The following is a 27,232-nucleotide window of genomic DNA, read 5'->3' as shown; positions in this document are numbered from 1 at the left end:
CTCATCCCCTGGGCCTTGGCCTTGCCTTTGTCTTCGCCACTGAGTTAGCTGGGGCAGAAGTGATGGTTGGAGATGTGGCTGCTCTTCCCAGGACAGGCCTCCCTCTGAAGCCCTGTCGTTTTCGCCTGTTAGCCAGCAGAAAGACAGCTGGGGGGGGGGGGGGGGGGGGAGGTGTTAGGAGAGCCCGTGAGGAAGGCTTCCAGGGGTACATTGTCACCCAGGTACCAGCCATGTCCAGTCATTCAAGGAACCATAAATCCCTGCTTGGAAGTGGGTAGAGAGGGATGCTTAGATGTTCCAAGAGGTTCCCTCTAACCACACTGTGTGGTCACCCACCTTCAGCAGACGTCAGGTACATCCCATTCTGCTGGGCAGGCTGCCTTTGGCCAAATGTTCGCAGGTGAATTGTTCCTGAGGACCACATGGATGTGCTAGAAGTCCCATGTCAGAATAAAGTGCAGAAAGGCTGGGAAATCTTAACTCCATCTGTCAGATCAAGACTGAAGTCTGAGTCCACCACGCCTTCAGTGTTCTCTCCCACACATGTACTTTGCTCTGTCTCGTGGGTGTAATAATAAACCAACCGACTTGAGAAACGTTACACTGTGAGACATTCAGCGTCCCGCTACTTTATGGTTACACCAAAAAACAAGCAGCCAGAGAATCATTTCACCTCTTAAAAAGCACTTCTAATCCATCTCAAAAAAAAAAAAAAAAAAAAACAAGCAAACAAAAAACTCACTTGTACTTAAAGAATGGGACGAGGTGGGATTTCTCCCTCTTGGAACATCTAAGCATCCCTCTCTACCCGCTTCCAAGAAGGGATTTATGGTTCCTTGAATGACTGGAGACGGCTGGTACCTGGGTGACAACCTGAGCCTGGAAGCCACTAAACACCTCGCATTTACACAGTAGCCGGTGAGAACATCCTGCAGCTGGGTCTTTACGGTTTTCGGGTTGTCAGAAGGAAGCACTCTGCTCGGGTGAGGGCCCTCCCCCCGGCCTCTGGAGTTAGTCATCCTGTTCCAGTGTGACCAGGGACCACAGACTAGCCGCACTCAAGCGTGGCCCTGTGCTGGCTTCCACCAGTTGATACCGGTTGGTAGGTACGTCAGCTCTAAGGTTCCTGCTGTCACAGCCCTCCAGATAAGCAGGAGCGAGCTATGAGTGCGCTAGCTAGGGCCTGAGACTCTCTTGACTTTTATAAAAGACACGGAGTGTCTTCAAATAGCCTGGTAGCTAAAATACCAACAACGACAACAAGAATAGCTTGCCATTTGTGAGTGCTTGTTTGTTTAAAATGTGAGGTCCCTGTTTTGGCAGCAGTGACTTTCCACGAGCCAGGCTCCCACCAGAACAGCTCTGATGGAAGCACATGGTCCCCTTCCTGGCCGGAAATGCAGGGTCTGCAGGGCTTTCTCTCAGCCCTCTGAGGGATTCCCTGAGCCTCGGGCCGCACCACACACCCCAGGGCCTAAAGTAGGTGCGTGGACTCGGCCATGTTGAAAGACACTAGCTGGTGCTGTTGTTTCCCTGGCTAATAGTAACAGTCAGGTGCACACTTAGCGATCACTGTCCATCTCTGCCGCCTTGAGACTCAGCCTGTCTCTGTCACCAGGGTCCTCCTGTAGGTGGGACACAGGGAGGGGAGGAGGATCAGCTGTGGTACATTTAGCCAACATTGGGATCCTGTATATATGTCTGGAGGTGAGCACGCACTACCTCTGAATGCAAGTGATCCAGCCTCCCCATGCCTGTCTCATGTGATGCTCTGCCATGTAGAAGCTTGCCTCCTCCCCATGCCTGTCTCATGTGACGCTCTCCAGGCCCTCCCTCCGTTTCCTGGTTTCTCCATAGAGCCACGACACACCCAGCACAGCGGTTTGCTGTCCTCCATGTCCTTCCCTTATTGGCAGTCCTGGCCAGATCCAGCACTTCTAGGGCCGGGGAGGGTGGAGGGTGGTGGCAGTTTGCCTGGAAATGGCAAGGAGGGAGGGGACTCTTGACCTCGGGTCACGTGCCCCCTAGACTCTGGATCGTCCAGTGTGGTACTTACTAATGGCTTTTTACAGTCACCCTCTCCTGCTTCCCTCAGCCGTCTTGGGAAGCATCCTCAGGAGACTTGGTGTCAGATGTTGACAGGTGAGAAAAGCAAACATTGAGACTGCTGCTCCACAGAGTGCATTGAGCAGTAATTGCGCCAAGCTCGCTTCCTGATGCACCGGGCAGCTGGGCAAGTGACCTTCCATCTGGCGACTGCAGCGTGACCCAGATAGAGTCTGAGCTACCCCTGGAACTTTGAGACCAGGCAGTCAGGACAAACAGCCGCTGCAAACCTTCTTCCTACCGTATCTCTCTCGAGCCTGACTTTAATGGGGACGTTTGAGATACTCCTTGTCTGAGCTTGGCATGTCCCGAGTGTCCTGTGGTCCCAGTGTTCGGCGCCCCGCACTTCTGAGCACAAAATGGGAAATGCTTTATCATGGTTTGTTTGTCTGTAGTAATAATGATAGCCGCACATATCTTGGAGTTCTGGCCTATTGAGGTCCTGCCTGTAACCCATTGTTCTCTGAAAGGCACACAGAAGGTTCTCATGAGATGTCTTCTCCCCTCCCTCCCTCCCTGAGGGGACCACACTCTCTGTTAGCAGGAAATCCCCGCTGTTCTTGGGTCCCAGCTACAGGTGGAGAGACATCTCAGTGTCCGGAGCCCAGGCCTGCAGCCTCGCTGGCCAGGCAGCACGTGCGGTTCCTTTGCTGCTTAGAATTTGGGGAAGCAAAGCCAACGGGTTGTTACCAGGAGAGCAACAGGGCCTCTCTGCCGCCGTGGAGCTGGGCGCGGGGTTGCTGGGGTTGGCTTTCTGATGTGGAGGCCGCTGTCCGGGACGCACTAACTCTCCCTGTTCTTTTCTTGCAGATGAGCTCACAGTGCCTGCACTTTACCCCGGTAGCCCTGAGGTGTGGGCCCCGTACCCTCTGTACCCAGCGGAGTTAGCGCCTGCTCTTCCTCCTCCTGCTGCCGCTTTCACCTATCCCGCCTCACTGCATGCCCAGGTAATTGATCCCCATCGGCCACCACCTCCCTCACTCCACCACCCGTCCCCGTCCTCTCCAACCCGGTTCCCCAGAGCGCACCACGTGACTAACACCTATGCAGCTAACAGATCCACCCTCAGGAAGTGAATGAACTCCCCCTACAACAAGCTGACACCCCTCCCGAACTTCCGGGGGAGACCGTCTGACAGCCATGATCCCACCCACTGCCTGATGTCTCCTCCAAAGGACACCTCTCTCTTCCTTAATGATCTCACCCTCATCTCACACACCAAGAGCAGGGCAGGCTTCCCTCCTTGGCTCCCAGCTAGCAAGAGGGCATCACAGGGGCATAAGAGTGTGTGTGTGTGTGTGTGTGTGTGTGTGTGTGTGTGTGTGTGTGTGTGTGGTATGGAAGGGAGGTGTGCACTTAGCATAGTTTAATGTGTGTTTGGTGTGTGTGTGTGGGTGGGTGTGTGTGTAAAGAGACTTCTGCTCTCTTGTCCACAGGGAGATGAGGGACTGAAAGAGGAAGGCTAATCCTTACACACGTTGCAAGGGAGACAAAAGGTCACCTATTGTCTGTGAGGAAAGGTACATGTCAAGGATAGATCTCTGCAGTGGAGTTTCCTTGCTTAGCTAAGAACAGCCTGGGTTTATAAACAAAAACTTCTTGCTTCTCCCCAAATATAGGGAGAGGCTTCCTCTCCCCTGGAGGCCATGGTTCCCCGAGATCTGCCTCACGTGAGGATAATAATGAGAGCTGAGAGTCACCCTTGGAAGGAACCACTATTTAATTGGCCTGTGGACAGGTGCTGGCCGTTAACAAGTACAATAGAGCTTCTGTTTGCTTTGCTACATAGGCCGCTCAACCCGGCCTCTTGAAAATTGCCTGGCTCTAGGCTGGCAAGATGGCTCATCAGGCAAAGGCACTTGCTGCCAAACCTGACCGCTTGGGTTCAGTCCCCAGGACCCACGTGGTGGAGAGAACCGACTCCTGCTGGTTGTCATCTGGTTGTCTTCTGCCCTGCCCTCCGTGCGCGTGCGCACGCAGACATGCACACTAAACAAATGCAATAAATCTTTTTAAATTGTTGGGCTGGTCAGGTGGTGGTGGGGTGTTTATTTTGCCTGGTTTCCAAGCCTGGATGAAACACCTTCATGTTACACAGAACAGACCTGATTAAGACACCTGTGAGCAGCCCCCATGGGTGTTCCCAAGCCACCGTGTAAGGAGTACTGTGGGCTGAGCCTGCTTCTCCAGTCCTTTTTGGCTGCATTGTCAGCTGGCCTCCTGAGCTTGTCTCCCGGGGCAACCTGGCTTCAGGCAGGCAGAGTTCAGAGAGAAGCCCATGGTGTCTTGTGCCCCAGGAACAGATATTGTCCCCTGCGGTGATGGGGTGGTAGAAAGCTTGTGGGGCGTGAGGAAAAATGCAGACGCTGTTAGTGAGTGGCCCTGGTACAAGAAACGAACAAAGTCAAGGACTAGACGTGCCCTTTGCCTTCCAATCCTCTGCCCGGTGTCTCTGCATCAGTGATCAGTAAACCTCATGACCGACAGGTTGAAGGCGGGAGCAGCTAAGTTGCGGCTGTCGCTAGCTAAGTCATTAGTGGTTTTGTGCCATGGACAACTTTGTTGATAACAAAGACCAACCAGAAACCCCCTTGGTGCACCCCACACCTCGTGTGGAGATGTGCCCCCCACACACACCTTATGGCTCAGGAACAGAGCAGTTGGCAGTTGGTCATTGGTAACATATGCCATGAAACAATGCAAGGTTGTAATCTTTTGAGAATGTGTGGCTTCAGGTAGTCAGCAACAAAGCCATTCACTGCCACCTGGAGGATCAAGACTTGGCAGTGTCCAGAAAGGACCGGGAAGACTGGCTTTGGTCGTGATGTGACTTCAGATCTAGAGTGATTTGAGGACTGTGGAGGGCAAAGGTTCTAACAAGGGTCTCTTAGGAGGTTTAAAAAGCCCACACCACTGTGAGGAAAGATGGGGAGAGGGTACCGGATTAGATGGATGGTGGCCGTGTGCCTCGCTGGCATGCATCACCCACATGGCCCCCTTCTCTTGAGACTTGCCCAGCCTGCAGCCCTCCTAACTCAGCCCTAAGCCCTAGATTTGGTGGATCTCTGATCCGCTGGTGTGATCCGTGTGACTTGAGTCTCACTTCTTTGGAGTCATTTAAATGAACATCCTTACTAAATGTCTCTGTCCATGTTGGAGTGAACTGGTAGAAGCTTTGCAGACAGCTGGACCGCCCAGCCCATCTCACAGATGAGGAAACAGGCCTGAGGAGATGGAGAGTTGCTCCGGATCACAGTGGTTAGGCCTAGAGCAGGGCTGTGTCACCTGCTGCCCTTGCTGACTAACAGAGCAAGGTGATGGCTCACGGCACTTTCACTCTTGGTGACGTTTTTGGAGAGGCCACACTCCAGTGACTCTTTGGAACTTTCTTCTCTAAGTAGATGGGAAATCTGTCAGGAGAGACTTGGAGGCCAAGATGGCTTCCGAGAATCCTCACCAGAGGGGAGCAGAGTGGGGCCCCTTCCTAGGTGACTTGGGTTTTGTTTTGGAAACTGAGTGTTTCAGAGTCTTCTAATTCTGCTTTTTTTTTATTTTTTTTATTTTTTACAATGTTGTGCTTTGTTTTGAGACATGGATTTTTTTTTTTTTCTTCTAGTGTTTCCCTCCAGAGGCAAAGCCCAACACACCTGTCTTTTGTCCACTTCTGCAGCAAATTAGATTTGTCTCTGGGAATGTGTTTGTCACATACCAACCTACTGCAGAGCAGCAGAGGGAGCTCCCATGTTGAATTTGTTAGCGCACCCCCCCCCTTTTTGCAAAAAAACAAAACAAAACAAAAAACTATTTCTTGATGATATTTGAGAGATTTCAATAAAAATTTTAATCAGAGCAAAAACAAAATGACCTCAAGTAGACTACAGAGTTTTTTGTTTCCTTGGTGCTACAATTTTGGAGCAAAGGTGTTTAATCTCTGTCTGAGGTTTGTGAGAACCCAGCCGGTAGCAGCTCAGTTGTACATTCCACGGGAGCAGCCTTTCCAAAAGAACACTCTAGAAGACTGCGCCCAGCGGAGGGCTTCATCGACACCACCTCCATCTTCTTGAGCTCCAGAATCACCCTCAGCTTCATGCTAGAAGATCCTCGTGCCAACAGGTCGTCGGCTCCCAGAAGTTCTTGCATCCGCACCAACGAGGCTGACATCTAGCTAGTGGACGCATGCTCCCTGTGTCCCAGGGAAGGGAAGCCCCAGGAAATGGGATCTGCCGTTATTAATGAGTTGGGTCTCATTTCTAGTTCAGTTCTAGTCGATGGTGGCATGCACCTGTGATGCCTTGCACTCAGGAGGCAGAGTCCTAGCCTGCATGGACTCCAGTGAGATTCTCTCTTAACTCCCCCCTGCTCCAAATTGGATAAAGTAGCGAGACAGCAGTACAGTGTAGCGCCTTAATGTTTTTACAGAAGGGGGCATGACTGTGTGTAGCCAATGTCCAGTTTCTAGCATTAGCATTTTTACATGGTCATCTGGTTTACCCTCAAGTCACCAATGTCTGGAATGTCCTAAATACATTGTGTGAGTCATTGGATGGAAGAGGTTTGGTCCACCTTCCACATTCTGGAGGTGAAGGCAGCCTGCAGACCCACCTGTCACCTCCTGTTCACGTCTCTGCCCTTTGAATCCGGCTTCCTCTGGCTATGGCAGAAAATGAAAGCTACTGGTCTCACCACAGGGCAGAAGTGGAGCCCCCATCCCCACTAGAGGCAGCCCCAGAGTTGTCAGGGAAACGGGGCCGAGAAGGTCCTGAGTGCCGCTACTTCCGGGGACTCTATGCTACCACCATGCTTTACAGCTCACTGCCGCTGTAGGGCAGCCTCACCCCCAAACAGGGACAGACACTTTGTAAATGATAACAGACTTCCTGGGGTGTGCCCCTGGAGACATCCCTGTGACGGGCTGGAAAAATGCAGAACTAGTCCACGGGAAGAGAGCCGCAGGTAAACACGGTAGAGATCACAGGGACAGATGGACCCAGAGGCAGTATGGGCATGGCAAGGCTCTACCCACTGTCGCCATAGCTGGGCATCTACTCAGTGGGGTGTAGCCAGTTTTTTCTTTTACCATTTTGATGTGCGTGGTCTGCGGGTATGCAGCTGTCCATGCGTGTGGAGGTCTGGGGCCGATGAGGGACTCATTCTCAGTTGGTCTGCCTCAGCTGACAGGCGTGTAGCTTTAGGAACGTGCATTAGTAATGTCTGTTACATCGTAGCAACTTAGTGAATGCTCACTGTTTGGGGAGAGAGAAAGAGAGAGAGAGAGAGAGAGAGAGAGAGAGAGAGAGAGAGAGAGAGAGAGAGAGAGAGAGAGAGAGAGAGAGAGAGAGTGTGTGTTTTCTTTAGGCTTGTTTTTTGGTTGTTTTTGTCTTTTGTTTTGTTTTAGGACTAAGGATAGAGCATTCTAGACGAGCATTTCACCTCCGAATTGTTTCAGAAGCCCCCCCCCCCCCCAGCCCTCAAATTTAGCCCTTCCAGGGACCTCTTTAAGGAATGTTTGGGCTTTCTGTGGGAAGGAAGGAGATCTAGGAAGTCAGCTGAGGCTGCTGCCCACCAGGAGGAGCAGTTAAAACCTCTCCTCAGGCATGATGGTAGGAAAGGAGCTGTCTACGGAGCCCCCATCCACCAAAGGCTGGAAGGATGGCGGGCAGGGAGAGCTGAGGCACCATGTGTCAGTGTCAGGTGTTCCATCAAGGCCAGGTGAGGCAGCACTGCCCAGCAGTGTGTTCCTGGCCGCTTTGCCACCTCTTAGCCGCCTCTGTCCCCCAGCCAAGGCAGGACACACCCACCTGTAGAAAGCCTCGCCTAGCAGAGGATGCTGGGAAATCCCAGAGAGTAACACTGTGCTTGTTGATCGGCACAGCCGGAGCCCTTTCCTGTCTTCTGTCAGTTAAGCTGCAAAAGAGAAAGGCCCAAGGGCTCTGGGGCCTTCTGACACCTGCTCCTTCTGGCTCCTGGCTCCATGGTCCTGTCTGGCACCTTGGAAGGCTAGACTTCAGAGCTGTGATCGGAGCCCAGGGATCCTGCTCCTGGCTAAGACGCCCTCTCCTTGTGATTTCATCGCTGGTGCCGGGTCTCTGAGTCCAAAAAAAAAAACAAAGACCGCCCTAGCAATCAGCTTCTTCGTCACTGGTTTCAAGAGGAGAGCTCACAGGGTGTCCTTCACCGGGCACAGCAGCGCTGCGCTCTCTTGATGCCTCTGACTTTAGGATTTCTAAACATGCCCTCGTTTGCCCCGTGTGAAATGAAACTCTGGGTCATCTGCAGGCTTTTCCTGAGCTCTCGGATGAAGCCCAGGCCTGAGTTTCACCGAGCCATAACCTCTAGATTCTCTGGTTGAGCTCACCTCCTTGGGACTATTACCAAAGAGTAGTATCACAGTGAGAAGGCCCTGCCACCTAATTAGGACTCTAAGCAGCCCAAACGGGATAGATGGGGTTGTAGATCCGTTAGTGAGTACTTTTTTTTAATTACTCATTATTTTTGTGTGTCTGTGAAGTGTGTGTCTGGGCTTATGTACAGGGGTGCGCGCTTGGAAGTCAGAGGCAACTTTGTGGAATCGATTCTGTCTTTCCACCTTTGTGTGAGATCCAGGGTTTGACCTCCAGTTTTCAGGCTTACAGGGCAAGCGCATTATTTGCTAAAACATTTTGCCAGCCCCAAAAACAGGATTTTTTTTTTTTAATGACAGGTGCTACTTGCTCTGTTAAATTTGCGATTTTAGGCAAGTTTCTGTCATCCTACTGACCTTCGTTCCCTTCTGTATAAATAGAAGAATGAACACGGGGTTAATTTGAGAGGAAGAGTTCAAAACTGTGCGGCATACGGGTGGTACTAAAGAACCTTTCCACACCTTCCCTTTGTAGCCTGGTGTTGCCAGAGGCTCCCAAGTGCTCCAGTGAGCAGGGGAAATAATGTGTCGGGTGCAGAGTATCAGAGTAGCGCCTGGGGAGAGAAGCCTGTGCTGGTTTTAGGGGTACAGAGACAGAGCAGCAGGAGGGGACACAGTCACCCGGAGCTTGTGGAATGGTTAGCACGCGGGGCCAGGCTGGCGGTCCACCGTGGCCACTGTGCTTCCCCAGACACAGGCTTCCAGGTACCATTCGCTGTGTGACTTTGGAGTTTGGGAAACAGAGCCGAAAGGAAACTTAGTAATTATCTAACAGCAGCTTCAGGAAAAAGGAGAAAGTGAACTTTGCTCTTTGAAGGAAACCAGTTGTGACGGGGGCTCATGGTTTATTCAGAGGCAGTGCTGCCGGCGGGGGATGGCCGGAACCCAGTGACGGGATGAGAAAGTAGGACACCCCAACTTTAAGCTTCATACATTGTACATGAGCTCTGCCCACTTCACTGAGCTCAGCTCCCAGGGACCTCTAATGGCCCTCGCTAGCAAACATAGTTAAAAATTAACAGGCTGACAAGATTAAATAGGGATGGCGAGCAGCCACTGTGGACCGAATCTGACGCAGGGTGTTACACGCTCGGGTGCCCTCAACCAGAGCAGCGTCTCGGTGAACTTGGAGACATCGGAGCACATTTCACACGCCTGTCTGGAAACAGGAGCCTAACTTACTCTCAGAACAGCCAAGGAGGGCTGAGGCCCAGGATGGAGCGTTAGCCCCAAGGGCTTGGTCCTTGGCGTGGTTGGTCTTTGAGGATGTGTTCACCATCCTAGGACCTTGGTTTTGAGGTTCAGATCCCAGTGACTGACATGCTTGTCATCCTGCCTAGGAGCCTTTGAAGAACCAGTCTTCTCCAGCTGGGACTTTTTGATATTTTGAGATAGCGTTTGCCAGGCAGTCGAGGCTGGCCTCAAACTAGCAGCAATCCTCCTGCCTCAGCATCTCGAGTGCTAGAATTGTTTGTATAAGCTACCTCTTGGCTATAGCCGAGATGTTCTTACTTGGTCCTTGTCCAGCTGCTGGGATGAGTAAGCTGATAGACTTCCCTGTAGACAAGTCACACTGTTCTTAGGTGCCAGGAATGGAACTCTGGTGAACAGTCTAGGCAGCAAGCGCCTTTAGCCACTGAGCCCTTTACCAGTCCTGAAAATTCTTTTTTGAAGTACTCTCTTAACTGTTAGGCTCAAAATGAATAGGTTTGCTTTTAGGTTTATTCCACAGCAACTAGACCAGGATGTCCCTGGTGTGGTCATCTTCAAATGTGAGATTAGTTTCATTAAGAGTTAGAAGTTTGAGTGCCACATTGGATGCTCCTTGGCCACCTTAGATCCACCTCATCACCACCGGCAGGGGCCCACCCTGGCATTTCTCAGCTCCATGGGTATTAATAGGGGGGGGGGGTGGGGATTTAGCAAGTGCAAGGCCCTGGGTTCGGTCTTCAGCCCCCCTCCCCCCCCAAAAAAAAGCTGGTACAGAGTCAAAAGACTCTTGGCCAGGTGACCTTGGGGAGCCCAGGGGTGAGTCCCACATCACAGCAGAACCTTTCATTCACTGTTCCGCATTGACTCCACCCAAGGACAGAGAATGTTAACGGCTCTCAAGTTTAATGTGCTGCCGGGCCTTTCTAGACTGTTCCAGGCATGCTTCTGGAAGTCTAAATCAAGAGCAGGACCTCACATCTGAGCATGTGCATGCCAGCAGCCCAGAGGGCACTTTGAAAATGCAAGTGAGATGGCTTGGCAGGTAAAGGCACTTGCCGCTAAGCCTGATGACCTGAGTTCAATCCCTGGCTCCCACCATTTGGTGGAAAGAAAAACCAGCTCGGCCAGGCTGCCCTCCTTCCTCACACTCATACACCTAAATTCATAAACAAATACATGGGGTCTGCTATTTAAAATGATTCGGGCTGAAGCGAGCCTGGGGGCCCAGAGACTGCTGCTCTGGACTTGACCCTGTGGTCTGCAGAGAGAGCCACCAAAGGATGTCCCTATGTCCTGGAAGCCTTCCTCCGGAATCTGAAGAGGACGGTGATAGTTGGACTCAGTCACTGGAGAGGGGAGAGTCAGAGCAAATGATAGTCGGCCCTGCCCCACCCTGGGGTGCTCTGCCTGCAGGGGGTACCAGGGATGGTGCGCTGAGTGGGGTTCCACCCTGGAGACAGGCAGGCCTTTCTACCCTGGGACAATTATTGGAAACAAATCCTGCGTGGTGTTGAAGTGGCGGGTCTTTGCTACTTATCTCTAGCATGTTTTTATTTTTTATTTTTTCTCCAGATTATTTACTTCCCAGATATCTGCCACTCACGTCTAGCCTGTCACCACCTGGGATATTAGTACCTGACGAGACAATGTTGCCTCTCTTTGAGGAGTGTTTTAAAGCGGCATTTCTAATGGAGGGTGGCGGAATCCATACCGTGTGGCCCCAGAACAATGAATTACCCACTCAACAACTCAGTTACTTGGAGAAATTTCAGGTTTCTAGACTTCTCAGTCTGTGGTACGCTTGACACTTACCTCTGGCACAGACTCAGGGGTAGTGTTAGTTAAATATTGTATTAGAAGTTCTTCTCATGGGGACCTCAAACCCCCGGAATAGTATACAAGCTTGTGAAGTATGTGTGTGTGCACGCGCATGCATGCATGCATGCATACTTCTGCAGTGCAGAAGTGACCAGGATGACCCTTGAGGCCAGCTCTTCTTCTGTGGTTACACGTGGTTACAATGTGTAGACTAGAGGTGTTCCTAAAAAGCTGACTCTGAGGAAGTCTGGGGAAGCCTGTGGTCCCCGCAGTCAGGTGTTAATGAGGAGTCGGCCTCAGGACCTGGACAGGAGTGACCTGGGGCCAAAAGCTACAGCAGAGCAGACAGCCCAAACAGGAGTACAGGTGAACCTTCTCCTTGCCATCCTCCAAACAGTAGTGATTAGCACAAAACGGCTTGTTCTCCTGGGCCCGCTGCCCACACTCCTGACTCTGCCCCTCTGTGAGTGTAGGAACAGGAGGCTGCTCAGTTTGGCCTGCCGGGCACTGCCCCCTGCTGGAAGGTGGGTTGCCTTAGGTATCTGGAAAGCAGCAAGAGCAACCACCTCTTGGAAAGCGCGCTGTGGAGTCCCAGCCGTGAACCACAGAGGGATGAGCTTGAGCTTGGGAGAGGTGTGTGTGTGTGTGTGTGTGTGTGTGTGTGTGTGTGTGTGTGTGTGTGTGTGTGTGTGTGTGTGTGTGTGTAGGGGAAGGGAAAGCACTGAAATGAGGCAGATAGGAAGCCACAGTGGCAGACAGAGAGGAGGCCCCTTTCACGGTCACCTTCGCCTGGCCCCGACCCATGCCATCTCCCCTGCGGCTCACTGTCCCTCCTGCCAGCCCTTTCATCCCTGGGGCCCCTCAGTGAACACCATCCCACGTTGGCCTCGGGGGCCCTACATCCCCCACCTCACACCCAGGCCTCACAACTGCCACTACCGCTCCACACTGACCCAGTGCACACGGACCATTTTAGGTTTCGGGTCCCAGCGTCCCCTGCCTAAGGGCCCTGGCCCCTAGGCTGACCTTCCCCAGCTGACGCGGGAAGGCAGCGCCAACTCTGCTCTGTTTAGTGAGCAAATGGACTCAGATGAATGAACGAGCCATGAGCCATGGGTAGGTACTGGTCTCTTCTGTCTCTAGCCCTCCTAACTCCGATTTTCCACATTTTCTCCTCTTGATTTTTTTTTTTTTTTAAAGCTCCTTTTGTCCTGCAGACACTCAAGTGTGGCTGTTTAGTCTGTCCTCCAGGACAAGTTTCTGATCCCTCAGCCCCTCCTGCCATGCGTTGTGGGAAAGATGCTGGCCTGTCTTCAAAGACCATTGCGGGTTCTGGGGACTCTTGGGCAACATGGCTTTACCCTCACGGTTATGAGCCTCTGGTCAGCTGGTCTCTGCTTTCTGGGAATGACCTCTGACATGGTCCCCAGAGGATACCGCATATTCAAGATGGCCCAGGGATGCCCTGAGGGCCAGCAGCTCACAGTTCATCCTGGGGGTTTGCTTGGAGCCACATATGTCACAAGTCAGAACAGAAGTCTCTACCCCAAGTTGACTTAATAGGTGGAGTCCCCTCGTATGGCCCTCCCGTCCTACATTGACAACCAGGGACATGATTACTGGGGGGGGGGGTCCTTGAGTTGGCAGGAAACCCCCAGGACTGCTTGGGGCCAGAGCAAAAGTCTAAGAACTGGCTTCTCTCTAGGGTCCAACCCCTTGGGTTCTCGGCCCTTAGAGTCAGGTGTGCAGGGTCCAGGAGCGCCTGGTTCTGCATTCAGAGCTGGACTCTGAGACACATTGCTTCCCACACTTGTGAACGAGAGGAAGGGGCAAGTTTGCCTGAATCCCTGAGACCCTGGGGTCTTCCTAGGGTTGTCTGTAATTTCCCTCTGGCCCCACGGTACCTCTGCCTCAGCCAAAATGGCTCCTGCTGCATCTTCATACTTGAGGAGCCATGTGTGGAGGTCCTGCCCCTACTTCCCAAGGGTTCCCTCAGCCGGGCAGTGGTGGCCCACACCTTTAATCCCAGCACTTGGGAGGCAGAGCCAGATGGATCTCTGTGAGTTCAAGGCCAGCCTGGTCTACAGAGTGAGATCCAGGACAGACACCAAACTACACAGAGAAACCCTGTCTTGAAAAACCAGAAAGAAAGAGGAAAAAAAAAAAAAAAAAACCAAGTGTCCCCTCTTCCCTGTCATCTGCATCCCCCCTCTGTTTCCAGCAGCATCTCCTGTGTTGTCACTGTACTCAGTGGGAGGCCACCCCCTTCCCTGATAGAGAAGAGGTAGAGTAAGCCTGTTCTCTGGAAGTAGAAGCTGGAGGATGGGGAGTTCAAGGCTAATTTTTTTTAGTTTATTTCTATTTTATTTGTGAGTCCTCTGCATGTACACCTCATGCCAGAAGAGGGCATCTAATTATAGATGGTTGTGAGCCACCATGGGGGTGCCGGGAATTGAACTCAGGATCTCTGCAAAGGCAGCCAGTGCTCTTAACCACTGGTCTCTCTCTCCAGCCCCTCAAGGCTAACCTCAGTTTGATGGCGAGTTAGAAGTTAGCCTGGGCTATATGAGACCCAGTCTCCAAAAAAGGGGGAAGCGGAATGAGGGGTGGGGTCACCAGTAAACAGGCATTCCCTCTGGCCAACAGATTACAGACAGAACTGGCATTGTTGGTGTACAGGTGTTTAAGAATGCACAGCTCACCCCTTCCTTTCCTGTTCACACTCTGCTTGACAAGGGACCCAGAGCATCTGCCCCAGTGGAGAAGGCATCCCTCAGCCTGGGTGTTTGGTTGTCGAGAGACTGCTGTTGCCCTGTGTTTAGCTCTTTGCCACCTGCTCCAGGCACCTCTGGGGCACTGTGAGCACAGCCTGGTCTCCCAGATACCCCACCGTGCCAGGGAGCCGACCCTTTCCGAGAGAACTTGACTTCCCACCAGGCCAGCCTCGGGAGGAGTCCTGAAGTGCTGCCCCTCCCTTGTATTTTGCAGCTCTGCCTGGCTTGGGCATTTCTAAGGGAGTGTGGAAGGGAGAATCCACAGGGGCATCCTGGGCTTCTGAGGCTTGTTAGCTCTGAAAAGGAAAGGCAGTTGGTGGGACCCTATGCCAGCTGGAGTGTGCAGCTCTGTAAGCTCTGTAAGCTTGGCTGGTGCGTTCATAGGGCACATGGCAAGTCTCTCAGGATGCTGCTGTGGTGTGTCTCGGCCCTGGGCAGGAAATCCTACCCTGGTCATCTGGGAGCAGTGAGGTAGGACCCCTGGCTCACTGCTCTTCCTGTCTTTCCAGATGCGCTGGCTCCCTCCCTCCGAGGCTACTTCTCAGGGTTGGAAGTCCCGGCAGTTCTGCTGAAGGCTGTGTGAGTACGGGGCTTCTCCCGGGGCCATTCAGTGCACCTAGCCCACACGTGGTGGGTGTCTGTGATCAGCAGCTTCCTCCATCCAGGAGAAACCTGGGCACCTCCCCAGGGCTTTTTCACCTGGAATGGGAAGATGATGAACAGGCCCAGCACTGCTTGCCTCTCACTTGGGGATCAGATTCTTGCCCGTCCATCCCATGAGTTATCATCAGTGCTCATGTCTATAGACCAGGCATCAGAAAAGTGATGACCCGGTTGTGGTTCACCTGCTCTCAGCATTAAACAAAAACCCTTCCCAATATGGAGGACATGTTGCCCACTCAGACACAGATTTTTTTTTTAATAGAAGGCAGGGTGCTGTTGTTACCAAGACTTGCCTTAAGATTTTAATTTTTTTTCTTTTTTATAAAGATTTGTTCTTTACATGTATGAGTTTTTTGCCTGCATGTATATATGTGAACCACACACATGCAGTACCCCAAGAGCCCAGAAGAGGGCATCTGACACCCCCAGAACTGGAGTTAGAGGTGGTTGAGTCACCATATGGGTTCTGCGAACCAAACCCAAGCCCTGTACAAGAGCAAGAAGTGCTGAAGTGCTCTTTCCCACCAAGCTCTCTCTCCAGCCCCCACTTTTTAAAAATTCATTGTTTTCAATTATTGAAAAATAATTTTTTTGTACAGCAGATTCTGACCAGTTTTCCTTCCTCAACTCCTCCTACCTCCCCACCAGCCCAATAAAGAACAGGCAAACGAACGAACAGACACCAAGCCAGAATTTTAAAAAAGAAAAGGCACAAGAAACACACACACACACACACACACACACACACACACACACACACACACACACACAAACCCATAAAAATCGGAAACTAATACGTAAGCCAAACGCCCAAACAAACGCTATGCGACAGTCTACAGAACTCCCATTGAGTTGTGGTGTTGGACAACTACTGGTTGCGGGGCCTACCCTAAGTGTGGTTATAAACCATGTCCTGAACTGGTATCTTTGTGCCAGGTTAGGCCTAACTTTGCTTCAGACAATGGTATTGTTAGTTCTTGTAAATTCAGAGTGTCTACAAAAACACAAATACCTTCTGTAATTTGGTGTCCTGACTGAATTTCTGATTAAGCACGGGGCACCACAATTCTGAACTGTAACGTGCTGGGAACTGAGGCGTGTGACTGAAATGAACAGCTTCACGGCTCCCCAGTCACCTTCTCAGCCGTTTATGAACCAGGGAGGGAAGCGAGTGGGTAGAGGAGCAGGCTTGGGGTCCTGAGATGCTAAGGCAGCCCTGACAGCGTGTTGGGCCCCGGTCCTGATGCTGACAGAGGCAGGATCTTCAAGTCCTTCTGTTCTGAGAGTAGGCCACGTAAATGGATACTCAACTTCTCCCACCGTTGAGGCAGAGGCTCAGGACTTCCTTACGTCATGGGAGACTGCAGAGCTCCCGTGTGTTGTGAACAGGTCTGTGGTGGCTGACCTTGACATGTCCTGTGAGCACTCATGGAAAGAGGAAGAAAGAATGATGGGTGAGGGGGCTAGCCTTGTCTCCCGGAGGAGAAAGAGTTACCACAGGCAGCAGCCTCTTGGGCCCTACGGCTCAGGTGGTGACAGGTCACCTTCAGCATTCATGCTGAGTGTTGATTGCACTTGCTGAGACCTCAGGGATGGGAGGTCAGTGTTTCCCAGTGCCGTAGGGGGACGACCATCCCGCAGGAACGCATGTCATGGAGTCAGAGAGCCATCTGGTTCTGCCAGCAGTGGTAGGTGTTGGAGGGCAAGTGGGTGAGTGTCAGTGGCACAAAGCTGCACTTTTTGTTGTTTCATTTTGTTTACTGTTTATATAAGCTTTAAGCGATTATGTGTGTCCCAGTTTAAAAGACCCTACACTTTGTATGAGCATGCTCACATTTTCCCCGAAATCATTATTCTTCACAGACCCATTAAGGTAGCTGCCAGTCAGAGGCCCAGTGGTGGCCGCAGGGTTAGACACCGCTGCTGTCAGCACTCAGAAAGATCTGAACCAAACACTGTGACACCTCTTGAACACAACCCATCTCTTCTGAGCTGAATTTGGACCACAGGCCAGAGCTTGCCTGGGGTGTGAGACACTCTCGGGGTGTGTCATGTGGAGATAGTCCAGAGGAATCTGGGTAGCAGTGCCCATTACTGTCGCATGGAGCTAGGCATGTGCAGCCACCATTCCAGTGCCTTCCAGAGTCTTGGATCGGGTCCTTTCCAAGGCAGCTAATAGTCCAAGCTACGCAATCTGGGGGAATAGAAAACAGATTTGTTCCTCTTAGCTGATGAGCTAATGAGGACTCAGGAAACCAAAACACGTGTGAGAAAGGCCAGGGTTGGCCAGGTGGCCAACTTCCTGCCACAGAAAATGGTACTGGAACAGTGAAGGCAGTAAGGGTGCCTGGCATCATACCATCCCTTCTGGTGTTAGAGCATTGTATGCTGGCCTTCAAATCCTCAATGGTCCTTGGCCTACTCCGGAATAGGCGGTGGGTGTGAGTTTGGTTTTCTGAGACAAGGTCGTATGTAGCGGGCTGGTTTTGACTTGTGATCTTGCTTCTGGCTCCCAAGTGTGTGGGATTACAAGTGTGCAGCTCTGTGCCTAGCCGCCTTAGGGATTTCGTTTGCCCACTCTGTTTCTCAGTGCTGACATAAAATAGATGGCTAAACTTGAAATAAAAACCAACCTAGCCCTTTACTCTCGGTGTACATGTGGGTTCTAGCTGATGTGTCCTCATTGACAGAGTGTACACAGAACAGCTGCTGCGATGCCCTGGGCTCAGCCTGCAGAGAAGGGTCTGTGGGAGACCGACCCCTGGAAGAGCGGCCAGAGGGCTAAGTGTGCTGATGTTTGCTTGGCATGGAGTCGATGGATGAGTGATGTTTAGTCTGTCTGCATGTATCGCCCCGTCACTGTAGAGTTTTGGTGATGGTCCAGCCATGCGACAGAGAACTGTGATAATGTTTGAAAGACAATGTTTTGAAAATTATCGATTTCCCTGCTCTACCAAGAACAAGAGAACACGTTTTCTGTCCCTTCTTACGAGTAACAGATGATGCCTTTCCTTGTTGGGTATCCAAATATAGTTAAACAAGTCTTCTCAAGAGCCTGGGAATTGGTGTGGGATGAGATAATATTCATAAGAACTTGTGAGATTCGCTTGGCCTTTAACCACGGCATGGAAATTGTAAGCATGTGTCGTTACAGCCTCACCAAGGAAATAATGGAAGATAAAAATGGCTGGAATTTGTGGCAGTTTATGCCTACACCTTCTTTGGGAGGAACAGCCTAGTCTGCCTCTGTCTTTAAGGCTGGGCCTTCATGTAGGCCCAGATGGCTGCTGTGGCTCCAGCAATCACCTCTGCTCTCTCATTTAGAGGAGACCAGTGTGCCCCATATTGCAATACACTCAGAAGCCAGGGCAGTTCTTGCGACTGGCTTAGCCTTCCCGTTTCTCCTCTTTCAGGATCACACTTAACTCACAAAAGTCTATCTTCATTGAACAACTAGCGTGTACTGAGGAAGAGGGTGACGGAATAACAAAATGAACATAATAGGTCAACTAGGGGTCAGGAGAGTGGGAACGTGGAGTCTGCTAGGAATTTGGGGGCTTGACAGCTTTTCTGCTTCGTGTAGGGGGCTCAGCGGGCGGGGCTGCCCAGCAGACCCCACTGTGCCATGTTTGGAGAATATGACTGCTCCCATCCATTTTTTCTGTAGTGAGCTCTTCCCCATTTATTCTCATAAGACAGGTGTATTCAGAAGGCTGCCTGTCCCACAGGCTTACCCCTGACTCCAGAAGAAGATTCCATACAGGATGTAGCCTCTCCTGTCTTCAGCAGAGCATCAGGAAGCCCTGCAAGCTAGAGACCACAGTGAGGTCATGGAAACACTGCAGTAGGGTCTGCTGTTCATGGCCATGGAGCTGGGCTCCTCTGGCGTGAGGAATTTTGTAGAAACCCCTAGGCCAGCAACACCCCGTGCGTTAATGAGGAATCGGCTAGGTCTCAGCACCTGGAACATCACAGGACAGTTACAGAGTGTCCTTCCTGCTCACAGCAGAGCTTAGTTACCAGACATGACAGGGCTGGGCTCTCTTGGGCTATCCAAAGCTGTTAGGGTCTGAGGCAGCCCCTGGGACTGGTGGTTGTCTTGAGTCTGTGTGGGGCCTCCGATCTAATGATCTGGCTGGCAGGCTCTGGGATGGCACTTGGGGTCTAGCGGGGTCCTTGGAATCCCACACCCTAAGACTGGAACAGGCAGCCTGTGCTTGGGCGGCTTCTACCTCAGTGACTTCTGAGCGCCCTTGCCTCTGGCCCAATAGCCTAGTCACATTGTTCTGAGTGCCCAGACCACTTGCTGTCTGCAGTCTGTGCTACTTACAAGGTCATTCTGCAGTGGCAGCTATGCTCAGTTCCTGGCCCCAACAGGGCAGGCTGGTCATCCTGACCCAGGGCAGCATAAGGTCCACAGAGAAGGTTGCCATGCGCAGTTAACAGATCTCTCTGTCCACCCAGGTCTCGGGTGTGTGATGGCGGCTGCAATCTGTCTTGTGGGTATTAATGCGATCCTCAGTGGTGGTGACTGTCATCCAGCTGTTCTGCAAAACTGGAGCTTGCTGGTGAGTGCCAAAGTCAGGTGGCAACCAGTGTGGGCAGGATGGGCACCAGTATCTCCTGGAACCACGGCCTCTGTGTGCATGAGTCTGTGGTATCTGCATACCCTCTCTGGTTGTCTGGCAGGCCCGCCCAGGGACTCCCAGCCACAAACCACTTCAGGTCAGCCAGGATGGTAGTAAACAGGTGGTTTGGTTTCTTGGTGGGTGCTTTTTGTTCTGAAACAGGATCTTGCTATGTAGCCCAGGCTAGCCTCAGCCTCTAATGCTAGGAAAGGTATATGCTATCATGCCTGGTGGTAAGTTTGCAGGTCACACCATGGTCTTCTCAAGTAAGGCTGTGTCCATTCACATTTGATTTCTCCAGTAGCACCATGGCTTAAGGGAATTTCATAAGTAAATAAAGATTTTTTTCCCCTCCCTCTTAGCTCCCTAAACGTTCATTTGAAATTCAGCAGTTTGTTGGAAATCTAAGATATAGTGTATGTGTTTCCTTCTTATCTGTCCGATTACATTAACTCAGGGTTAGCATGGTCGAACTAATGCTGTAGGCTTCTCCAGGGTTCCTCCGTGTCCCGGGCATCTCTGGCCTGTCTCTTCAGTTGGTGGCTGTCATACTCAGTCGTCAGTTTTGGTTTAGTTTGGCTTGGAAGCTCAGGCCAATGTGGAACTTGGAATCCTCCTCTCTCGGGTTCTGAGTGCCACCAAGGCGTGTGCCACCAAGCTGGCCCTGGGTGGTGGTCTGTAAATGAAGTTACAGTGTACACTACCAGAGAAGACCTGCTCCCTGCCACCTCAAGCAGCAGCTTTCCGTGACTTTGCCGAGCTTGGCTTCGGGTAACAGAATGCCAGGGTCACTTCATGCCTCAGCCCAAATAAGGAGGCGAATTTCATTCCTTATGAGGGGGCCTATAAAAAAATTTTTAAAGAAAGAGTCAGAAAGGATGTCAAGGTTGCTGCTGAGGGCAGAGGATCAGGCAGCTAACCAAGGAGGTCATTACAGCATTTGGGGGGCCCTGAGTGACTTCATGCTGAGAACTTCACCTCCTAACGCTAGTTTTGAAGAACGCCCATCTGACGTGCTCCATTGTGCCTGCCTTGCACCTGGAAACGGAGCCACAGAAGAATGTATTACCTGACTTGGCAAGGTTGAAGTTAAGCTCTGAGGAAAATCACGAACTGTTAGGCCAAGCCTATGCAGATGGATGGCCAAAGCCGTTGTTTGATTCGGAGAGAAAATGTACCCGGTACCTGGCCAGGCAGGGAGTAGCTTAGCAACGCAGAAGCCCAGATGTTGTCCCACTTTATCATCCACCTGTGAGTCGGCCAAGTGCCCCAGTGATCTTACGTCAGAGGCAGCCGCAGTCCAGTGTTGTATGATTGTATATACTTCAACTCTCCCATGTCCTCCAGTGTGTGCAGCTGCAGCTTACTCAACACAAGGAACTTTGACAGGATTGTTTCCACTTTTGAAATGGTGTTGTGCACACGCACGTGCAGAGGACGTGTGGAAGCCAGGACAACTTCCCGGAGCTGCCTCAAGCTCAGGTTGTCCAGCAGGCTTCCACATAGCCATGGCACCAGCTGTTTTGTTCTGGTTTTTGAGGTACCACTTACATGTTGCTCTGGATCCCCTTTCCCAAAAGGCTCTTTGGGAAAGAATCTGCCCCCAGTCACCCAGCCCGCTGTCCCTCCATGGCTCTCTCTGTTCCCGGATGTCTTTGGATTCTGTTTAAACGTCCTTGTTAACACATTCCAAGGTTTGAACTCCATTCCTAGCTAAACCTCTTCCTTGTTTACAGGGCCTGAAATAGCTCCATTGTGACCTTGTGTTCAGTCTGGGACATAGATGGCAGTGTGGATACATTCTTTTCCCATGTGAGAATTACGTCTCCATGGTGGGTTCTGGAAAGCTCGGGAACTATAAGTTCAGCACTCCTCCTTCCCCAGCTTCAAAAGCTCCTGTGCAGGAGGGAAAGGAGAGTGTCACAAAGCTAGAATCAGGCGTATTCACCCTACCCTGGAGGGACCCACTTCCTACGGAAGGGTGCCTCAGAGCTGGGGTGCAGAACCCAGGCCAGGCTTCCAGGTACAGTGTCCTGCCTGGCAACTACAAATTAAGACAGGGCCCAGGTGTCTAATGAAGGGACATTTTGCTGTACCCTGCTAGCTCCGACTGGGGTAGAGGATTGTCTTGGGGAAGAAAACAACATGCAGCTTAATTCCCGCCTAGAAGTTCAATAGGGACTTCTCTACAAAGCCCTTCCGGATTGAGGGGCACAGGAAAGTGAGTTTTCAAAGACAGTTTGTAAGTGCTGAGGGGAGCTAGAAAAGGGAAGGAGGGGGGAACACCCTGGGACAGTCTCAAAGGATGTGCTAAGGGACCCAGGGATTGGGAGCTACTTCTGCTACTCAGGGTTGTGGGGAAGGAAATGGACCTAGGACAGAGCTGCCCAAGGCGGAAGTGATGGTGACAGGTCTGAGGAACAGTGCACAAGGCGATTGTAGACTCTTGTTCGACAGCTGAGCCTAACCCACCCATCCCCACCAGGCGCAGCCACAGTGGTAGGCCTGTTCCCTGCAGCCGCCCATCCTGGCTGAGCATCACACTAAGTCGTTAGTCTTGGTCACTGTCTAGCTGGCTGCTTTGCCAAGATGGCCCTCTTGGAGCCAGGAAGATCCACCCAGACCTGTTCCTAGAGCCCAGTGCTGTGCCTTGAGGGTCTCCACAGCAGGAATCCCAGCACGACAGCCTGGGTTTGATAGATTGTGGTCATGGTCAGGAGGAGGCAGGACATGTAGATGGTAGAAAGTTGTGGTGTTTCTGGGACCAGTTTTGTTGCCCCAACATCTGCTCTGTGGGGAGCAAGGCAGGAGGGTTCTGAGACGACCGGTGTGTTTCCGCTGAAGCTCCTTTGGCACATCAGTGATGTGAGGAAGTGAGTCAGGCTGAGGCCAGAGGCTCACAAAGAATTTGTTGCTATCACCTAAAATGTGACTCCATCTGTCCTCTTCTGCCCCAGATTCCCGTTCCTCCTGCCTGGCCAGGGAAATGCCACCTGATGCATACCTAGCTCGTGGGAACTCTGGGTCCCACCCACTCTGAGCTAGAAATCAGGGTTTAACAGAAGAAATGGGTATTTTTTGCAAGTGTTTCTGGTGACTGACTTGAAACTGGGTCTAACAGTCGAGCTCTGACTAGCCAGGAACTCACATGTAGACCAGGCCCGCCTGAACAAGAGATCCCATACCTCTGGGATTAAAAGCCTGCACCACCATGCCTGCCTAGGGATGGGCACATTTAGATTCTCCTCACTTGAGCCTCTCAGGGTATGTGGTCCCCAGTGGTACTAAGTGTGGGAAGAGGCCGAGGAGGCAGAAAGTGCATCTCCTAAAGGAGGTTGAGTTTTGTCTATCCCTGCTGGACAAACATTTCTGCCCGGGGATGCTGCTGCCAGAGGACAGGGAGAAGGAAGTGGTCACTGAAGGCTACAGCATTCCTACAGCTCTCTAGGGGAAGCAGCTGGTCATGTGCCGGGTTGCAACAACGGGCAGAGAGGGAGGGGCCTTAGAGCACGCGCATGGCAGTCAGTTCCTGCGCTGCACTGGTGCTTTTCCAAGCTCCACAGTGACACAGTAATTCTATTAGGACCTTAAATCTGTAGGCCAGGGGTTGGGGATTTAGCTCAGTGGTAGAGCGCTTGCAGGCCCTGGGTTCGGTCCTCAGCTCTAGCAAAAACAAACAAATAAAAAACAAAAAAAAATGTAGGCCATACTGCCAGGTGGTGGTGGCGGCGGCGGCGGCGGTGGCGGTGGCGGCGCACGCGTTTAATCCCAGCACTCAGGAGGCAGAGCCAGGTGGATCTCTGAGTTCAAGGCCAGCCTGGGCTACAGGGTGAGATCCAGGTCAGGCACCAGAGCTATATGGAAAAACCTTGTCTTGGGGGAAAGAAAAAGAAAAAGAAAAAAACCAACTTGTAGGCCATTGTTAGGATTACATAAGCCTTTCTCTGTGCAGACTCCTAGTCTGCTGGTATGTCTACCTTTCCTGTGTTGGACAACCTGAGTCTGACCTGTCCGGAAGACGGCAAGAACACATGGGAGTTGGAGAATATAAAGTGAATGATAGTAAAAATGGGATTACAGTGTAACCCGGACAGCACCACAAAGCTGTGGATAGCACAGAACCTAGGCTGGAGGTACTCAGTGGCAGGGCACCACCTAGCATTTCTGAGATGGGAGAGCTGTGAGCTTGAGTAGCCTGTTACAAGGCAAGCTCCTCTTAAGAAAAAAAAAGAAAGAAAAAAAATCCAAGACCAGCCTCCGATTCTGCCAAAGCAAAATAACCGAGCATTTGTTTGGACTTGAGGGGAAGGGGGCTTTCATTGTACATCATTTTAGTGCATGTGGGGGGAGAGAGGACAATTTGCAGGACTCTGTTCCCTCTCCACCACGTAAGTCCTCAGGATCGCCTCAGGTCACGCGTCCTGACAGTTAATATGCTTACCCACTGAGCCATCTGGCTGGGCCCCCTGCTTTGTTTTCTCCACTCAGGGTTTCTCTGTAGCCCAGGCTGGCCTGGAACTCCAGCTGATCCTCCTGCCTCAGCCTCCAGTGCTGGGTTACGCCAGCTTGACCTCTTTATCCACTACCCACGAGTCTGCTGACACTCCTGGTCTCAGAAGCTTAGCGAGGTGCTGGAGGTGCTGTACATGATTGTCAAGGTTGCTCTCCAACATAGTTTCTCTCTGTTTCAGGTTTGAAAACACCTTGTCCAGTTTTGATCCCTTCAAGACTTTGCCACAGCCTCTATCACACATCTGTTTTCCTCAAAGACAAAAAAATATATAATAAAATGTGTTTTACTCTTTTACACTGTATAATTTTAAGAAATATGTGTTATTTGTGAATGCATGGTCTGACATTTCTGTACAGTTTGGAGACATACTCAGAACAAAGAGGACAGGAAAGCCAAGACGGTTAGTATTTTTCTAACAGACATTCTAAGAATGGAGGGATGAGCTCTTACACTAGGTTAGATCACCTTTGCGCTTGATTTTTGAATGCTTTTAATGACGATTATCTTATTTTCTTCTACAATGAGCTGCATGTTTGAGGCATGTCTCTGACTTAGCATTGAGATTTCCACAATTGTGTTGTGAATGTGGACTCCATCTGCCTGGCCCAGAGTCAGGGCACATTAGTAACATGGTGTAGAAATGAGTTCGGCAAGACAATCAAAGCCCCAGAGCATCTGCTGTCATAGTGTATTCACATCTGGGCAAAGACTACTACTTAGGTCATGTCTCCTGAGCACAGCCTACCATCTGGTTTCATGGTGGCTCTGGCTGCCATGGTACAAACTGTGCCAAGTGAGGTATTGCCATTTTATACTTGTATTTATTATATTCTTACTGTTCATGATAGCACCCTCGGAGTGTGGGACCTAATATATCACCCACCTTCCATAAACTGTTCTCACTTCCCCAGTGAGTAGAGGGACCTTGGTTTGGCCAACATGGCCTCAGGAGAAGCAGGCTGCCCACCCAGCTTGCTTGGCTGCAATGGGCATCACATCTCAAGGGATTCTGCAAAGCATTGGCCTCCCTGAGCTAGTGTTCTAAAGGCTGGCAACCATCCATCACGTTCTCCGGAATACTGTGTGCTCATCTTGAGACTACCTGCTGCACTGTACTGGGTGGATCATGTAACCACGGCCATTTACAATGAATGCTGTTTCCCTTGCTTCAAGACCTCTTCAAAGCCCCAAGTTAGCCTGTGTTGTATACCAACACATTTCCAGAGGCTGTGACAGGGCAGCTTCTCCCACTCCTCAGAAGAGAGCCATGTGTAATACTATATTGACCTCAGAATTTCCAGCTGCTGATAGAGCTAGACAGAATCACAATCTTTGTATCTTTGTTATTGATCTGCTTGTGTTGTTGAAAACGTCATGTTTTAATGATTATACCATTGGTTGTGGGGGAGGGTGTCGCTTCATTATTTTTCATTAGAAGCAAGAATGTCAAGTTTTTACAGGTTATTGGAAAAAGAAACACCAAGGCCTGGCATAAGGGCCTTTCCCTAGAAACTAGAAGAAAGGGAGAGGCAGCAGCTGGGGACATACAACATCCACAGTGGTGTTTGGGGACCGCTCATGACCCCAGTGCCACTTGGCTTTAAGACTCCTCTACTTGCTTTGAAGAGAGCGCCACTTCACCATCGATGATGCTTTTATAAACTGTAAAGGTACTTTTCTATTGTCGTTTTTAAAAAAATAATAAAGTTTATTCCAGCTATTACATGATTGTCTGGGAAGTTACTCACATCAATCATTCATGCCCCACAATGCCGAGATTTCCATTCCCAGGCAGTGGCACAACCAGGCAAGATTCAGTCAGAGTAACTACAACACACCCACGTGCCACTGAGGGCGTCACACGCCCGAGTACCTTTAACTCAGCCCTGTTGGTACCATCCACCCTCACCTACAAATTTTGAGCTCAAAATTACTAAGATTCTGCCAGGCATGGTGATGAGCACCTTAAATTCCAAGAGGCAGGCAGATCTCAGTTCAGGCTGGCGCAGTCAAGCCAGCCTGATCTACAGTGTTCCACACAGTGAGACCCTGTCTGGGGGGTAGGGACTGAATTCTGCTGGGGGTGATGGCCCAGGAGTTAGAGCTGACTGCTCTTGCAGAAGACTGCGGTTAGGTTCCCAGCACCCACATCTAGTGACTCAAAGCAGTACCTCGAGGTCCAGAGGTTACATCATCTTCAGGCAGCGACACACAGTGCACATACAACACATAAAATGAAAAAAAATTTTAAAAAAGCTTCGAAATCTAGAAAAACGTGGCTGCTGATTTAGCCAAGGTAACAGTATTCTATACACTCATCAGCTTCCCTACGCCTTACGAATCCCAGGCTTACATTAAACTTGCTGTGTAGCCAAGGATGACCCTAACTTCTGATCCTTCCTGCCTCCCCTTCCCAGTGCTGAGTCCATGGGAACACTATAGAGGGTTTCACAAATCTGCTAGGCAAGTACTTCACCCTCTGAGCTGCATCCCCGCCCACTCACCTCCTAACTGTTCAGTAGTCACTGGCGACCTTCAGTCTTAGTCACTGATGCTTCCAGAGACTAGCCATCCAAATCAGGCCATAGTCACTGATTTCTGATCATCTGGCCTTCCTGCAGAATCCCTTGAGATGTGATGCCCATTGCAGCCAAGCAAGCTGGGTGGGCAGCTTGCTTCCAGTCACCCTCCAGCTCATGGAAGTATGCCTAAGACTGCTCTATGGAGCACACTGATCAAAGATGGCTTTGCCTTCAGCCTAGCCACTCAATAGCTCTGTGCAAGGACAAGCCTGTATGTCTGCCTGCATGGTGTGTCCCCAGTCCAGTGCAAGCCCTAGATAAATTCCTGCTGACCAAGCAGTTTATTCCCACTCCATTAACTTCCTCTGGAATACCTTGTCACTCTACTGAGCAGGTATGAATGCAGCAGGGTCTTTGGGAACCAGAAACTTATTAGGAAAGGGCACACTGCTTTGTTCATTCACTCTTGCTCCCTTATAAAGGTCTCAATTATAAGGCTTCAAAAGAATTATAAAAGAGCCAAATGGACTCTCCCCAAGAACACAACATCTATCATCTAGAATTAAATACCCACCCAACTAAACTTCAACTTAAAA

The 27,232-nt window shown here is 51.0% G+C and overlaps 1 protein-coding gene across 3 annotated transcripts in view; it reads left to right on the top strand.

The window, feature by feature from the left end:
- The window catches only part of Rbpms (RNA binding protein, mRNA processing factor), a 159,664-nt gene extending 133,827 nt beyond the window's left edge, over positions 1–25,837 (top strand). Inside the window, exons 6-9 of one of the 3 annotated variants that reach the window (XM_036209246.1) lie at positions 2,917–3,053; positions 14,820–14,889; positions 19,438–19,541; positions 24,293–25,837. In XM_036209246.1, the coding sequence (XP_036065139.1) occupies positions 2,917–3,053; positions 14,820–14,882 (200 nt within the window). In that variant the 3' untranslated portion in view covers positions 14,883–14,889; positions 19,438–19,541; positions 24,293–25,837. Of the gene's footprint in view, positions 1–2,916; positions 3,054–5,722; positions 5,978–14,819; positions 14,890–19,437; positions 19,542–24,292 lie in introns of those variants that run through there. The other 2 variants (XM_036209247.1, XM_036209245.1) reach the window with 2 other exon arrangements.
- The last annotated feature ends 1,395 nt before the right edge of the window (positions 25,838–27,232 follow it).

This window comes from Onychomys torridus, chromosome 17, assembly GCF_903995425.1.
Source record: "Onychomys torridus chromosome 17, mOncTor1.1, whole genome shotgun sequence".
NCBI classification, from domain to species: domain Eukaryota; kingdom Metazoa; phylum Chordata; class Mammalia; order Rodentia; family Cricetidae; genus Onychomys; species Onychomys torridus.
The sequence above is the reverse complement of the archived record's forward strand: the minus strand, read 5'-3'. Positions and strand labels throughout refer to the sequence as shown.